Genomic DNA, 17,435 nt, shown 5'->3' with positions numbered 1-17,435 from the left:
GCAAGCAGAAGTTAACCAGTTACTTGTGACCTTGTCTGCAGATTTTGAACTCAATTTGATAGCATCTAACCATGTAACCAAAAATTATGATGAAGTTCTAATAGAGGTCTATACAATTGTTACTGAAATACCAAAAAAGAAAGAGTTTGCTGTGCCTGGGGATTCTGAGAAGATTTCAAGTAATGTTTGGCAGAGTCATTAAGAAGGCAAAAATCTTTCTAAGTGGAAGGAAGTTAGCTCTCAAATTAGGGCAAGAATATAGGTCAGGCTCTTTTATTTTCATTTTTTCTGTTACCTGGTAACATTCATGTGACATATTACCTGTGAATGAAGTTGGAATCGAGTAAATCTGCATTTACCAAATTTCCTAACTTGGTGACCTTCAAATTTTATTTTCTTCCTATGAAATAGTAGTATTATTTGACACAGGCCTCTCAGGGTTTTAATCATAATTAAATATTACAAAGTAGGAAAAGTGTTTAACATGATCTCACGTATAGTAGAGGCTGGACTTTCTTAGTTTTATCTATTACCCTTTCTCTCCTGACACTTAGACTGTGGATCTTTCTGTTAACAGGAGAGACTGTCTTCCCCTTCAGATTCTTTCTAGTGCCTTTAAACTTATCACAATGAGAACATATTAACTCTTCTCCAACATTTCTTCCTATGATGTTAATAAGTTAGTTAGATTCCCAGGAAAATCCATAATTGAACCACCTCAATTCTTCCTCTCTCTTCTCTCATCACCACACTAGGTTTTCATGTTAAAACTAGCTTCTCATGGTAATATAAGAAAGCCATGTGTAGAATTTTGTTTCATTGTTTTATAAGATCTATAATTTGGATATTCTTCTTTAAAGTGCTCACCATACTTTATAGAAAGGCTATAGAGAGATATTTTCTCTGTGTTCAAGTCTAGGGAAGTTTCTCAATGAATTTATTCTTATTATTTGATAATAAGGGTTATATAACTCTTTTTGTTTCTTTCTGCCATTTGGAAAACTTAAGGATTGAGTTCTCTTATCATTTGCTACACTTTTTCTAAGGCAAAAATGTGTTTTTAGAGTTTGTATCTTCCTTCCCACTTTAGATTTAGTTTTTATCTTAGAAATGTTTAGTCTTTTTATTTTTTTTTAATTTATTTATTTAAATTAGTTTCCAGTATACAGTACAATAGTTAGAAATCTACATAGTTCATAAAACAATCCGCCCAATTGCTCCTAGCATCATATTAATGCTAACTGCATTCCCTCTGCCATGCTCCCCATTCCCGTGCCCAACTATCAACTACTAATTTGTACTTCTTTAACCCTTCGCTCCATTCTCCCATCCCCCAAACTTCCCTCCCCTTTTTCTGTCACCAAATTGTCTACTATAAGAAATGTTTAGTCTTATTGTACTTATATTTTTGCCATCAACAGTTTTAAATCTTTTGAGAAAATAGGAAGAAAATGTCACTTATCCTAGATAAACATTTGGAACTTTAGGCTATAAAGGGAAACTGAGGATATGCTTACTGTCCTTTATTTTTAAATCCTTCTCTCCTCCTTCACAAATTCTCTGACTCATTGCCGCTTGAACTAAGCTGTCTACTTCAAGTTTTAGGAAGTTTAGAGAGATATATGAAAAATATCTATTTCATCTTCACAGGGATAGTTATATGTCATTAATAGTGTATACTTTGGTACCAACTAAGTAACCTGTTTATCCTAATCAACTGCTCTCATATGCCAACTTAGACCAAATACCCTAGAAACCCATTTTATGAAGAAGGATTCTCATGCAGTGGATCATTCTATCCATGAGGCTGGGCTTCTCAAACTTTACCACCAAAGTCTCTTTAACAACAGAGGAGAACCCCTTGTAGACCTGGGAATCTGGGAGCGAACAACACAATTTTAATGAAGTCTCATATTTTATCTTAAACACTCATGTATATTTTTATTGTACTCATGATTTGTCTTACTAGAAATAGTCTTAAAATGATGAGTTAAATTACAGGCAGTCCTCATTTTGAACAGTTCCTATATGCATGAATTTTAATGACTATGGTTTAGTTAAATTACATCAGTTCCCCCTAACAACATGGTTCAAATTTCAGTCACGACAGGATTGGAACTATGAGTATTTGCTTTAAGTAGTAGCTACCAGCCCTTCAGTTCACAGATCGCTACATAAATAACAGATGCACATCCCAATTAGTTAGTAATCCTGTCACTTCCTTCAAAGTCTGTCAGTGATTGGTCACTATGCATCTGTTATTTACTTTACACTCAGACTGAAAAGTGGATGGTTGAGTTGCTTCCTTGTCTCCCAGTGGTAAGCGCATGTGATATGTATAAAAATGGAGAATTGAAAGAGGGAATTGACAAAGGTGAAAGTGCAACAATAAAATAAAGAGTGATAACACTGGAAATGAAACTTTAATCAAACAAATGGAATCATAAAAGAAATATCTGATTGTGGAAATGTTGACACTGCTGCCATTTGAGAGACTAGATGTACATCCAGAAGAACTTAGGGAAGGTGAAGTTATCAACATGAACAAGGAAGGTGGTTGTGATGAAAACAATGAAGATGTTTCAGAGGAAGTGACACTGAAACTTCCCACTAAAGTTCCCATTGAAAGAATACTTCACATTGAAAGCACAAAGGATGAAATGTTGGAAGCTGATGCAGACTTAAAAGAAATGAATATGACAGTTTACCAAGGCATGAAAAAGATGCTTGCTCTAAATTATAATTATGCCATGGCGGGGGGAACAGTCCAAACTACTCTGTAAGTTTTGACAAAGAAATAAAACAGTTTAATGCTCAATGTTTCTGGTGTTTTATATTAATATACTAAATAAATATCAAGTTTACTGTTTTTTTAATTTTCTTACACATTTGTAACTGACAGTTTTTAATGTTTTGACAAATATTGGTAAAGATCACAGAACAATCATAATTTTTCCCATTGATTATTATGATTGTGTTGCAGTCATTTTTTTAACACTTGGTAATCAGTTTATTAAAATAGTTTATATAAGCATCTGCAATGGTGACTTCAACCACTTAATAGTGATGGAAATGATCTGCTTAATCTCTGAAGAACTGTGCATGTCATTGAGTGGCTTGTGGATCTTCATCTGGAACCGACTTTGGAAAATCTTAGTGTCTTAGAACTTTCACCACAAGGAGTTTTTCTCGTAGTGGCTCTCAAAGTCTTGGTAGGCATCCGTACTGGTCCTTTCACTTTGGGTGACAAGTTGAGATTTATTTCCTTCGTGTCTCTGATCAAATCAGCACACCCCTTCTCCAGGGAATTTTACCTTGTGGCTGTTTAGGATGATCTTATTTGGTGAATGGCCACCTCTGGTTTTATGGGTGTCTTTCCAGTATCCGTAAGCCATGGCTGCGGTGCAAACAGCCCTGAGGCAGAAGTGGAGCAGGAGTGGGAGAGCTGCAGCTGCAACCACATCTTCCTCAAAGAGATGTCCAAGCATTTTTAGTCTCATACTCCCATGCAAAGAGAGGACTGTTTGTGTTTAAGTTTTGCTCCCTAAAATTCTTAAATAGAGATGCTTTTCTGGCAGGAGAGAGAATTGATCTGATTCACACATTGAAATGCTTTATATCTTAATTTGTTGTTTACTTTTTGCATCTTCATATGAATCTGTGTAGTTTACTTGGCTATACATCAGCAGAAGTTTTATGTAAATGTTTGGAGTAGGTCTGTGTGGTCAGTTTCTGTCATTTTTGTTAGTTAATGCTCCACTGGGTAGTATTTTCACTATGAATGGTATGTGGAACAAATTATAAATCATATTTGAGAAATAGAACGTGCTCCCAGACCCACTTGTGCCCCATTGTAAACCCAGTCCTCTTTCTGTTGGCGTTGTTCCTGTCATTAGTTCGCTACCAGCCCTGCCAGTCATTGCTTATTCATGAGGCAGAGTAGGTTACCTTGTTAATGTGTAGGATTCTTGACACATTACCAGTTCATATTGTCACTTGTGCCTCTTTTTAAATATATATTTTTACATTGAGCCTCATTTTGTAAAAGATAGCTTTTTCTAACATTTTTCCATTAAACGAGCTTTTAAGAGGCTCTGTGCCCTGGCCTAGTACAGTGATGGCTTCTGTTCAAGCTAGAGAATAGCAAAACCCACATGTGTGCATGCTATTCATAGGTGGCATATTTCCCAGGATCGTGCTAAACCTCAGCTGCTTTTGTATTAAAACAGCATTTCTATTCATTAGAGTATTTTCAGACAAAAACAGATATGCAATTCTTGCCCTATTTCTACTGAATGTACATTTGGACTACTGTGAAGTAGAACTTTTCTTATTTCAGTATTTCTCTTACATCTATGTGTGTACTTGATTGTATCCTTTGTTATTTATAACTTGTTACCTCTCTTTTATTGTTTTCTTGATTGTTGTCTATTAACTGACACAAATGAATTAGAGACTAGTCAGTTCTCCATCATAGTAGCTAAGGGCATTGAATTTGGAGCCAGAAAGACTTTGGTTTGAATATTGACTTCACCAGCTACTCACTTTGTAACCATGAACAAGTTTTGTAACTTGTTGCACTAGTTCACTCATCTATAAAATGGAGAAAAAACTTGCACCTACATTAAATGAGATAATCCATGTACTGTGTTTAGCAAGGAGCCTAGCACTTAGAAGCATCTACTAATTGTAGCCAATGTAGTTATTATTTTTTATCTACATTTACTGAGTTCCTACTGTGTGCCAGGCATTGCCTAAGTATTGGGATATAAAGATAAAAAAAGACACAGCCAGGGTCTTCAGAGATCGCATAGTCTAGTGGTATAGACCAATTTAAACATAGAATAATTAAAATACCAATATAACAAAGAACTATTAACCATGGCTACTTTATGGTTGTCAAGGGACTTTTTTTTCCACTTGAGATTCTTTGTGTCATGAATATGGATTACCTTTATAATAAAAATTAATGATAATTGTCATGCTGTATTTGAGATATGTATACGGCGCTATAAGAACAGGGAAACCCTGTTATATTGTGAAACCCTTACATCTTAGACCGTTCATCTTCATCAGAGTTTTCCCCAAAGTTTGTTAAGGTACACATCTTTGCAGGAAGCCTGACCAAAATAACGTGGTGATCAGGTAGTATACAATTTAAAGACTGTCCATAAAATGGTAATTTTCCCTTTTTATATATAACTGTCTCTGACACACTGTTTTAGCCTCCAAAATTTTGTATTTTACAAGATTACCTTGTTCTTGAGTGGCATTGAGAAGGTTCTGGGGAGAATGACTTTGAAACATAGTTGGAGATTACTACCCTTTGATATGAAAATTAGAGTTGCCTGTTCATTTCTGTTCATCCTACACAAGACAATGAGCAACCTTAGCGGTGACTGAAGTCTTGTCTGAGATGGGCCCTAGAGCTTCATGAATTAAAGAGGAAAACTTTGAAACTCCCATGGAGGTTGGTCCTCAGCCCTAAATAATTAGAAGCTCTTGCATAATTCAGGTTCCTATAGCTCCATAGGTCTACCCATCATTAATTAAGGACTCTCTGGTTTGTTTTCAGGCTAATTGTCAACTTAGACCCGATTTTAGGATTTCTCATAGCTTGTTACTTGCTTTTTAAATGAATTTATCAACACTCAAGTTTATAACTCTCTGCTATTGCTTTAGCCCATTTAAGGAGGGAAGTTGTCCAAAAAATCAGAAATGACCCCTAATACCAAATGTCCAGTTTTCTTATTGTGTTATTAAACTAAAATAAAATTATATATAATTTTTTCTTATATGTTTTCTTAGCTTTCAAATAATTTGTGTTTAAAATGAAAAATGAATTGGCTTATTGCCATAATTTAGTTGTGCTGAATTGTTTGGCTGTAACTTTAATGGTGATGGAGACCAGATTTGTGAACTGTGGGATCTGTTCTGTTTGGATCTGACAGCTGGCTGCATTAAATATCTTGGAGCTTTTTACTTTGCATGGGAATGATAGGTTCAGAGGGAGGGAACAGCAGTAGAAGAAAGCAATCCACTCTATTTAATGTTCTACATTTGTTTACTGATTCCAATAATAACATTGTGCAGCTGTTTCAACAGCTGCCTTTTAATTTCGTTTTGTTTACTGTTTAGGTTTATTAAGCTTGTCTTTAATACCAACTTACTGTCTGTTCTTTAACTAGCTTTTCTTCTTTATTTAATATATTTTATTATGTACCAGTCTCTTTGGGTGTAGGCATGCTTTGATGATTTAAGTTAATTTACTACAAGAAAAAATTTTTTAATTATGTAGGTCATACAGAAGGTGGCTTATTCTTTCTTGTTGTCCCTTAGCTTTATTGTTTTAGTTAAATATTTTATAAATTTGGTAAATAAATTACTTTTTGAAATTAAGTTAGAGTTTCAATCATGTTAAACCACCATTTATGTTAATTTCCTAAGTCTACCAATAGGTAGCTTAGTCTACATACTCCAGAATAGTCTAAAAAAAAAAAAAAAAAAGACTAATTGTAAAGTGTGTGAATTTTGTTTCAATTTTTTTCTGTGAAAAATGGGATACCTAGAAGCTACATACACACACACAGAGCAAAAAGGTAAATCTTGTATTGTCAGTCTTCTTATTTAGCCTATTCAGGCAGACCTACTATAAATTTATTCAGTATTGTGAGAATTTTATTCCCTATTTACAGGTGAGGGACTTGTCCATTGCTTACATGTTGGTGACATTAACTTATCTCTATATCGGAATCCTGGTTTTTGCTTCATTTCCTTCACCACCGTTACCCAAGGAGTGTATAGAACAGGTAAGGCACATGTAACCTCTCTCTGTCATTGTCTCCACCCTCATATTGGCAGAGCAGGCATGGAGATACTGTAGCAAGATATAATAGCAGACAGGACCAGATTTGGATACCTTCTCTACTTTTTATTCTACATGTGGGAATTTAGGCACCTTCCCCATGCTTTCTGAACTTCAGTTTCCTCTTCCATTTAGTAGAATAGATTTTTAGATGGACTCTCTGAGAAAACCTACCTCATGCTGTCACCTTGGGATACTCAAATGAATGATTCCTATTATATATATAGTATATCTCTTTGTGTGGATTTGTGTTTCTTTGTGTTCATTTTCACTAATAGTAGTCATGAAATTATAAAACCTCCACAGATAATACATTCAACTCCCTTATTTTTCAAAGCCCAGATCTACGAATGTCCTGTATAAATTAGCATCTCAGTTCAACAGTTTCTAATGACAGGTCTAACATCCACTTTGGTACTGCATGGCAGATAGCAAAACAAAGATAGTCTATTCAGCTGTTAAAAAAGACAAAGGGAGAGACAGAATAAAAGAAACTGTTTTCTTTTACTAAAAGGTTGCTATAAGTAATATTTTCTTTGATTTGACCCATCATAAACTTAGGTATGGTACAGTCTGTAGTTGAATGTGACTGTAGAATTTTTCACAAAAAATAGCATTTCACAGGTGTCTTTCTTTCTGGTCAGAAAGAAATTTCTCTTAGAGTAGAATATACAATATGATTTATTACAGATGAATTATAAATATTATTTCAGCATAATACCTTTAATAATGTTCTCATCTTTGTAAGAGAAGTGGGTTTGGTTACTGCTGTTATGATAGCTTGAAATGTTCTTCTCTTGATGTCCTTGATTCCAGAACTATTTTGGCAACCAATCATTTGCTGAAAATTTCCCTGATGTGAACAATCCCATATAAAGCCACTCCCTTGGGAATAGGAATATCTGTGGTATTCATACTTGAAAGGGAGGTGGAGTGGGGAATGGGTGATTATTGTTTTAGATGCCAAACTAAAATGGAGAAAAGAATCATGAAAAGAAATAGAAATAAATCCTTTTCTATTTAGTGAGAGACTGTAAATAATGTAAATAAAACTGATACTAGGTAACAGATATACTCTCACTTCGTTCTGTAATTTTGACTTTGAAAGTGCTGCAGGGCTTCAGTAGAGAGAAAGCAAGAGAGCTAGTGAGGATGAAATAACATTGAGCTAAATCAGCCATTTAAATATATTGAAACAAATCTATGCTTGAACCTTATAGAGTGGTGCTTCTTAAACTAGCTACGGTGAAGGACAAAGTGTTCTTTGTCATTGTTTTAAAGTCAAATCAATTATAGGCCGATACTTCTGTAAAATAGAATAAAAGTATTGCAATGTTACATTTCTATAAAAGTTTCTAAACACTTACTTTCAATTTCTATACTTGGCTCATTGAACAATAATAGTTAATAGTTCCTGGACAGGCAGCAGGCCACAAACTACAATTTGAGTGGCACTTATGTTATAAATCTGTATATATTAGATTCAATTTTTAACATTACTTCATTTTCTTTCTTGGATTAGAATTTTTTAGACAACTTTCCGAGCAGTGACATCCTGTCCTTCATTGCAAGGATATTCCTGCTATTCCAGATGATGACCGTCTACCCACTCCTAGGCTACTTGGCTCGTGTCCAGCTGTTGGGCCACATCTTCGGTGACGTTTATCCTAGGTAAGGGCTCTTCTCTTGACCAGCAAGATGTGCCAAGCAACAAATGACTGTGCAAACAGGTCAGTTTAAAATGTGACTGATCCTTTTGCTATAAAAATTTGCCTAATGTAATGGTTGCTAAGGATGGAACATTAGTGTCCTTTTCCCTGAAGAGCTTTAAAAATAGAAGACACTGCCTTGTCCGGAATGATTTAAAGTCAGTTCCTTCTAGTATAGTTATATTAGGTCTAATACCAGTTATATTTATCTTATGATTTATTTGCTATTAATCTACACATTGCCAAAAAGTTAATAATATATGTGTTAGCAGTGTATGGCTAATGAGAATAAACTCTTTTATTTTAATTATTAGTTATTGATATTTCCTTATATATTAATATTCACGCACTTTTACATAAATGATAGTTGTTTATAATTGAAGGTAAGATACATAACAAGTTTAAATTCTTATTTATTTCTGTAACTACTGCTGTAATTTTTAACCTCTGATTGATGATGGAGGAGCTGTGAGTCCTTTTGAAAATCTATTCAAAATTAGTTACCTTCATCCAAGAGAAATGTCTATAAGCTGCTTTAGCATTTTCCTGAAACTTCCTTGTGGACCCTTGATTAACTCCTACTCTTACATTCAGTTTTATTTTAGATTCATCCTAATAAAAAGTACCTAGTCCTTACCTATTTTATTGGGAGTAAATGATCTTAAATGAAGAAAACTTTTGGATACAATTTGAAAAAACTTACATTTTCAGTAACCAACAAACAAGTGGTCTTAATCACTGTGGTTTGAAGTGAACAGATGCAGTCTGTCCCCCATTAAATAAATAATTAGTTATCAATATGTTGGTTTAAAAGCCATAAACTTTTAAAAACATAAGTCAATATTTAGCAGGTTTTTAGCACTGACCATAGCAGGAGCTACGGCGTTGGCGTTGCTCATCTGGAAGATCGGATTTCAGTAAATATAAGATGCCTGTCGTGTTTATACTCTTGCTGTAGTTACATTCACCAAAATAAAATGGATACAGTGAAGTCATAGATGAAAAAATATTCTAGGTAAATGCATTATTTCAGTTTTCTGCCATTATTTTGCATAATGTTGGCTGTTAGAATGTTTTTTCCACTTGGAAAAAGTCTGGAATTTCCCTTGTGTTCACATTACATTTCTTCCCCTACCACTAAGAACACTCTATCATTTATCCTACAGTTACAAGTATTCCACAGACTATGTTCTTTGGAGCATACTTTTTGGCCTCGGGACCCCTTTACACTTTTTAATATTGAGGATCCCCAAGAACTTTGGTTTATATACGTTGTATCTATCAATATTTAACATATAAAAAATTTAAACAGAATTTAAAAGCTATGTATTAATTTATTTAAAAGCAATAATAAAACCATTGCCTTTAATATAAATAACATGTTTACGAAGAATAACTCTCTCCCAAATAACTTTTGCTTTATATTTTCAAAACTCTTCAATGTCTGATTACCTAGTAGATAACTGGATTCTCCTATCTTCTTCTGCATTCAAACTGTTGCAATATGTTATTTTCATTTAAATATATGAAGAAAATACAGCCTCACATAGACAGGTAGTTAGAAAAAGGAGTACTCTTAGTAGCTTTTTCAGATAATTTAGATGTTCTTTGATACTATGCCCAACCTTGACAAGTGGTAGTTTCTTAAAAGTTAGTTGAATCTGAAACTCAGTTACATTAAAAAAAAAACCATTGCTCTATCTTACACTTTGGATTTTTTACCATGCTTGATTTTGTAACATCATGTTTAGTCATTTGTAATATACTGGTTCACTGAGTTCTGCAGTTCTTCCAAATGTTGACACACTTCATTATATGGTATCAGAACACGCATTGTTAATATCACCATCGACTTTACTAATAAGTCTTTAAATATTGGAAAACTGTCAAACTCAGAGTGGCAAATACAAGCTCTCCAAAAGTCTAATTTTGAGTTGAAAGCTCAAGTTTTATCATTGACAACACATACTACTAGTTGTTTTCCTTGAGATGACAAGTTCAAACCATTCATTTTCAAGAAAATGTCAAATACCCAAGACTGAAGGACCATATAGTTTGTCTGCTCTTCAAGTAAAAACAGTGTTCTTTGGGGCGAAGGGCTAGGTTGCTTTCTCACTCAGTTACGAGTGCTTTTCCTCAAGATAACCATCATACTTCGGTATGCAGCAGATGTACTTTATTATGTAGTCCTATTTGATCACACAGAACATTAAAAAGAAATGTGTTCCAGGCATGAGATTTAATACAACTAGTAATTTTTACTTCTTTATCAAGAACGATTTTTAATAAAACTTTTTTTAGAGTGTTTGGCACGAAAGAATACAGTGTAGAGAATACAGACAGGTGCTGCTACTACCTCTGTCCATGCTAAGGGGCCAGCAGTTTTGCCCACCATTGCATTTGCAAAGCAAGTAATGTCTTGTATGATTATTAAAATAATTTCGACCTCAGGAACTTCCTGAAGGAGTATTGGAGTATTTTCTAGGGTTTGCGGTTACACTTTAAGAACCACTACTTTGGAAAATACACAAAGTTGTTTGCTTTTACGATACAAAAATAACAAAAGCCCAACTAATGTTTCAAAGCTCTGAAGCAATTTTAAGGTTGGAGTTTCTGGATAAATGTAAGATCTGGAAGCTGAATATCTTTGTAATTCATCAAGATGTGAATGACTAACCACTTATTTGTGTAAAATATTTTTCTTATTTTTAATTCTCTTTGTAATCTTTATCTGGGATTGATTAACCTCTAATAACTTAGACTCAAGAGTTGCTTTCCTGTGTCAATTTAAGAATCATGCTTTTGGGAAATGGAGTTATTTCTTGAGCATCAGAGTTCATCTACATTATTTTTTGTGTGTCCAGATTGATTCCCAGACCTTGAATTGTTAACATCTAATTCAAATATTTAGTAAATATTCTATTCATGGTAAATAGTGAATATCTTTAAGTGGCTGAATCTGAAAAATAAAAAATTGCCCATTTTGCCTGTTCCTTAATATAATTTATTTTTCTAATTATAAAGGCAAAATAAACACTTTCTAAAAATATTATATAATGTAGAAAATTTGTTAAATATAGAAAAGAAGAAAAATTACCCAAAATCCCAAATCTTAACACAATCACTACTGCCTTTTTGTGTATTTCCTTCTGATACATTTTTTAATGTTTTCAGATTTAGTGTAGTAAAAATCTAACTAGCTTTTTTCCAACTTGCCTTGGTGGATTTTTACCATCAAGGTAATAATGATAAGTATTTTTAATAATTTTTAATATATTCCATCAATTATTACCTTGCTATATATCTGGAATACTTCTGTTCTGTAAATATTTATATGGTAATAGCTTTTTTTTTATTTGATTATTTTCTTAAGATGTTCCATGTGAAACTATGGATCAAAAAGTATGAACTCTGATACACATTACAAGTTTGCTCCTATAAAACTTAACCTATTTAAATAAATGCACAAAATGGCAAGTGTCCCATCACCAGCATTGACTACTATTGTCACCTTTTATTTTTGCTGTGATTTTATTTTCAAGTTTAAGACATTCTCATTTTAAAGATGTTAATAATGAATTTTATTCTCGTGTTAATGGTTATAATTTGCCTGTTTTTTTTTTTTCTTTCCTCCAATCTGTCTCCTCAACTTGTAGCATTTTCCATGTGTTGATTCTTAATCTAATTATTGTGGGAGCTGGAGTGATCATGGCCTGTTTCTACCCAAACATAGGAGGAATCATAAGGTACTGTCTGTAAGGGAACTGTGTTCCTTCATATAGTCATTTCATGCTTTTCCTGCTGCTGCTGCTGCTTCTCTGTTGTTGTTGTTGTTGTTGTTGTTGTTGTTGTTGTTGTTTTAATTTAATTGTATGAAATTTCAGTGTTTAAAACCAGTAACATTCAAATATAGTTCCGTGGTATCAGTTAAGATGCTCATTATCTTTCATTTCTGCTTATTTCTAACTCTAGAAACTCTATTATCCCTTAGCTTTAGGCACCTATGTCTTTTTCTTTTTCTCATTATTTTCTAATGTATTCCTTTCTCCTTATCCAAAATAAAAAGTAATTTTTAATATATAATATATAACTTCTTGGATATCTGGGAAGTCTCTTATATGTCAAGGCTATGTCCTAACTTTCTTAATCCATTTCTACTCAAGAACATATTTCAGTGTCAATTGTAGTCACAAAGTAAAAGTTTAGCTAAGAGTTTATAGCCCAGATGGCTCTTTCCTTGATATCCTTTTTCCAAAAACATTGGGATAGGTTGAGTAGATTGGAAATAAAGTTGTGACTTCAGATTCTCATGGAACACTGGGGTTCAGAATGATCTGATTTCTCATATTTAACCTATAGAAAACAGGGCCGAGTCACTTTTTTTGAAGAGCCTTACCTAAGCAAGAAACAAAAGGGGAGATTAAGTCTGATGCTTGTTGAATAGGATGGACTTACAAGTTAAGTCCACTATCAAACCATTCCTCAAGAAAACTGAGGATAGGGAAAAGGAAGAGAAAGTGCAGGTTCCTCTGTGAGTCTCAAGTTTAGGTATTTTTCTTATTATCTTTTGTAACTGTCCTCAATGCCAGAAAGGCGCTCATCTGTTCTCATTCTTAAGCAGATGCTAGCAGTCCTTCAGAAACTCAGAATGCATAATTAGTTTATAAGAGATCAAAGATAGAAAGCCTATCTCCAGATGTTTCTGAGGAAGTAGCCACAATCACGGAGACTCAAGAACTATGGAGATTTGAGAGATGAATAAAAATCCCTTTGTTGAGAGCATTTGAGATCTTGCTTCCTGGCAAAGTCATCAATTTGACTTAAATAAAATCTTATAAAAATTAAAAAAAAAAATCTCTCTGTCAAGCAGATGCCATAAAAATGAACAGGAAATAATATTTTATATTAAATGAGCAAGTAAAATATTTTAAATTCAAATGCTTTAAGTCAATAACAAATGAATCAAAAATAATTTCATTATATCAAACTGAGGCAGATTTAAATTGTACTGTATTTACCTTAATTGTAAAGCAAGATGCAATTATAATATTGTTGATGAATATTATTCCTAAAACTTATCCTTAATATTATAATGAATATTATCCCTAAAACTTTTTTTTTTTTGCAGATATTCAGGAGCAGCATGTGGCCTGGCCTTTGTATTCATATATCCATCTCTCACCTATATAATTTCTCCCCCAAGTTTTCGTCTGACATGGCCCAAATTAATCTTTCACGTTTTCATCATCATTTTGGGCGTGGCTAACCTGATCAGTCAGTTTTTTATGTGAAATACTCAACTATCTTCTCAAGATCTTTCATGGTATTTTGAACTTTGACAACAGTTTCACATAAATTCACTTGTAAATATTGTTGATGTTGTAATTCTAAATTTTTTTCTAAGATAATTTGATAACAAGGGAAATAGTAATCCAATTTATAAATAAGTAATTTTGATTAGCATGGGGATGATCTTGGTCTCTAGCTTTTTCATATTTACTCGCCTATTTATTTTCATTGTCTTTTCTGAGTAGAAATGTATGCTGTGTTTTGGTTTTAGATATATAAGATAGGTGGGTTTATTTTGGCTACAATAGATTCTCAGGGTGCCACACAGCAATGTATTGCCAGATCCTATTTCTGTTTTTTATGTCACTGTATTCACTTTCATTTTATTACTTGCTAGACCATTTTTGCAGTTTGCCCAAACCTTTACTGTTTGGGACAGTAAACCAAATACCTCATTTTTAAAAAGAAATCTCTATGACATCAGTGTTAATAGAGTTAATTTTTTAACTATGTCCTCAATCTCTATTCGAAAGAGAAAGAGAAAGAGAGGGGTTGGGGGGCCAGTGAGGAAAAGAGAAAGGAACCTTGTCAGTACAGGCCCCAAGGTCATGAAATTTATGCAAAATAAATGAACTAGAAGAGTTTTGTTGCTGTCTGACTTCTCTTTTGTTTCTAATCCAGTACCAGTGACTTAGGTCAAAATTCTAGTTCCCCCAGCCAGATTTTGCCTAGGGACAGATATGATTTTCCCCATAGATGGATACGGGGCCATAGGGAGGCGGGGAGTCTTTTGCTTTCTGGATCCTTGAGCATTGCGTAGGATGCCATGACAGGACCAGTGGGGAAGAATGTAGGAAGCATGGCAGAGAAGGGTACATGAGGCAGGGGAGAAGGGAGTGGAGAAGGGGCCAGGAAGAGTGAGGGGTAAAAGTGGTTTTATCACTACAGAAAAGGATTAATTCTGTCTGAGATATGACCTCCAGAAGGACATCAACTCCCCCACCTCTCCCACCCTCCTACCCCACCTCCACGCCCACTTCTGTAACTGGCAGGATAGAGGTTCAATTCGCACCCCTGTCCCCCAAACTCCTTGTGTCTAAGAAAAGGATTAGGTAATCTGAATCATTGGAATTTATAGTCTCCTCTTTTTCATTCAAACTAAAAGCTAAACCAGTGTGAAAATCCATGTCTTCCATATAACACAGCCTCAGTGTTCTGAAAAAGTTAGATTTCTCTAATTTTAGGCTAACACTAAAAAGTATGTTGTGTTAATATACATCCCATATCCCAGGATGGTGTATAGATTTGTGTTATTTCTGTCCTTTGAGAAAGATGGGTGAAATAGCCTTTTTTTAATCTAGTAAAGAGCTACAGATTCTAGACCAGTCGTAATTTCTTTCAGCAAAGCATTCAATCCAGTCCATAGATACATATCTATATTGATGAACTATATTTCCTAAACTTCTTTTTTTTGAAGTGTCATGAAAATTTTCAAGCATACACAGAAGTGGAAAAAAATAATATGCTAACCCCTTCCCCATATACCCATTCCCTAGATTTAGTAATTATAAAACTACATTCGCTTTACCTATTCTCTTTTTTTCTTTTTCACTGAAATGTTTAAAGCCAATCTCAGATCTTATGTCATTTTATCGCTAGAAACCTTAATATGCACTAAAATTGCCTTTCGAACTTAGTTACATTGGTTGACAGAGACAGCCTCGAAAGTGTTTGTTAGCAAAAACTGTTGACAGAAGTTGGGTTAATGAGAAAATTCTGCATTAGGTGTTTGGATCTTTGTGTTAACCTCTCTTAGAACAGGGATATGATGCATGGAGATAGCGTGTCTCTCCGTGCTTGGGTGTCCCTGCATCTTTTTGACTTCAGAGTCTTGTTCAGTGAGTGACATAGGAATCAAAAGCTAGGTAGCTCCTTGAGAGATCCTTTAGGCTTAATCCTTGTTTATCCCTGGTTGCCTCTCTCGTCTTTAAAAACATGAGATTTCATTGCCTCTTCTCAGTATACTTGAATATTATTTTGACATGTGGAAAAATGATTTGGTATATTTTTGCCCATTTAATGTTCAAAGTGAATATGACAATGAATGCATTACTTACCAAACTAAAAACCAATGTGTGTCTGTGTGTGTATTCATATTTTGTTTTCTTTAAAAGACTTGATAATTTAGAACTTCTAAAATCCTGCCTTGGACTTATGCTGAATGACTTTGCCTTCTTTAGTTTCTTTTCATGAAACCAACTCCTCTGGTCTGTTATTTAGCTTGATCAGAAACTCTTTGTGTGGGTGTATATGTCCTGGCTCACACATTAGTATGATGAGATATGAACTCATTCAGATCCCATTATAATTAATTTTAGACTTGCTCTACTGTCATCTCTTAGAATTTTCTAATTAAATTTATTTTACTTTTTGCTCTGATGTGGTTAACTTTAGTTTCTTTGAATTTATGTTGCTTAACACACAACTAAGGATGTTATAAAATTAAAAACAAGTTTTTTAGAGAAGTCTCCCTTAGAAAGGCTCTGGATGAATATGTGGTATGCTAATACTAAACCAGAAAAGACAAAGAAATGTCCTTTGAGATTTGACACCTACAGATGATCATCCAAAATCAGTTTCATCATCACACCCAAAAATGTATTGGAGTAAAGAATAAATTTACCCACAAAAAGGGGCTGTATCAAAGGGAAATATTTATTTTATTTACATTAAATATATTTTGCAAACAATACAGCTACTATATGTAGAGGTAGAAGAGTTTTTTTTGTTTCTACTTGGAGTTCATTAGGAAAAATTTTTTCAGTATTTTGACTTAATTAATTTCCATAAGAAATTGACTGAACTATCTATGTTCAGTGTTTTGGAGGATGCAAAGATGTATAAAACATCATTCATATCATATCATAATCTAGTAACGGAACTATGTATATAGTTACCTATAATGCAAGGGACTGTTAGAGAAAGACAAACAGATCCCTTCCAGTTGGGATCCTCAGGGAGGGCTGATGAGAGAAGCAAGCAAAGTGGTGAAGCAGGGAAGGCCATTTTCATGCTTCTGATAACTGTCCAGAATATTAGATATTTGATACATTCACCATCATATGGGATCTTGTAAAATGTAATTGCTTTTATTTTGGCAAATTTCCTCTAAGTTTTATGAGAAATGTTTCACTGCTTCTGTATACTATTTATTGTCCTCTTTGCCTTTTTAACACTGCATTACTCACATCTGTGAATCTCGGACAGCAAAGCACAATTAATAAGGGAAATAATTAGTAGCACATTGTGCAGTACAAACAAAGATTCTACAAAATTTTCTCTCCAAAGTCTTGACTTATTTAACTATCAGTATTCAACAGGTCAAATGTTTGAGCTCCTTGATAAGATCAGAAAATATTGATGCTGCATGTTTTCTTTGCAAAGCACTGACCTATCGCTTTTTACAATCTGATAGTGGTGGATTTTTTTCTCATCCCAGTTCGAATGTCCAAAACAAAATCCCAGTCTAGTTGACAACTAAACAAGAGAACACTGCATCAGTTTGTGATCCA

The 17,435-nt window shown here is 33.9% G+C and overlaps 1 protein-coding gene and 1 pseudogene across 2 annotated transcripts in view; one reads left to right on the top strand and one right to left on the bottom strand.

The window, feature by feature from the left end:
* SLC38A9 (solute carrier family 38 member 9) overlaps nucleotides 1–16,295 on the top strand; it is a 60,000-nt gene extending 43,705 nt beyond the window's left edge. For both annotated transcript variants that reach the window (XM_006912467.3, XM_015589825.2), the window contains exons 12-15: nucleotides 6,696–6,809; nucleotides 8,388–8,536; nucleotides 12,231–12,320; nucleotides 13,703–16,295. In XM_006912467.3, the coding sequence (XP_006912529.1) occupies nucleotides 6,696–6,809; nucleotides 8,388–8,536; nucleotides 12,231–12,320; nucleotides 13,703–13,865 (516 nt within the window). In that variant the 3' untranslated portion in view covers nucleotides 13,866–16,295. The remainder of the gene's footprint in view (nucleotides 1–6,695; nucleotides 6,810–8,387; nucleotides 8,537–12,230; nucleotides 12,321–13,702) is intronic.
* LOC102882966 lies at nucleotides 2,992–3,463 on the bottom strand (annotated as a pseudogene).
* Nucleotides 16,296–17,435: the final 1,140 nt, after the last annotated feature.

Source organism: Pteropus alecto, unplaced genomic scaffold (genome assembly GCF_000325575.1).
Source record: "Pteropus alecto unplaced genomic scaffold, ASM32557v1 scaffold73, whole genome shotgun sequence".
Classification (NCBI taxonomy): domain Eukaryota; kingdom Metazoa; phylum Chordata; class Mammalia; order Chiroptera; family Pteropodidae; genus Pteropus; species Pteropus alecto.
The sequence above is the reverse complement of the archived record's forward strand: the minus strand, read 5'-3'. Positions and strand labels throughout refer to the sequence as shown.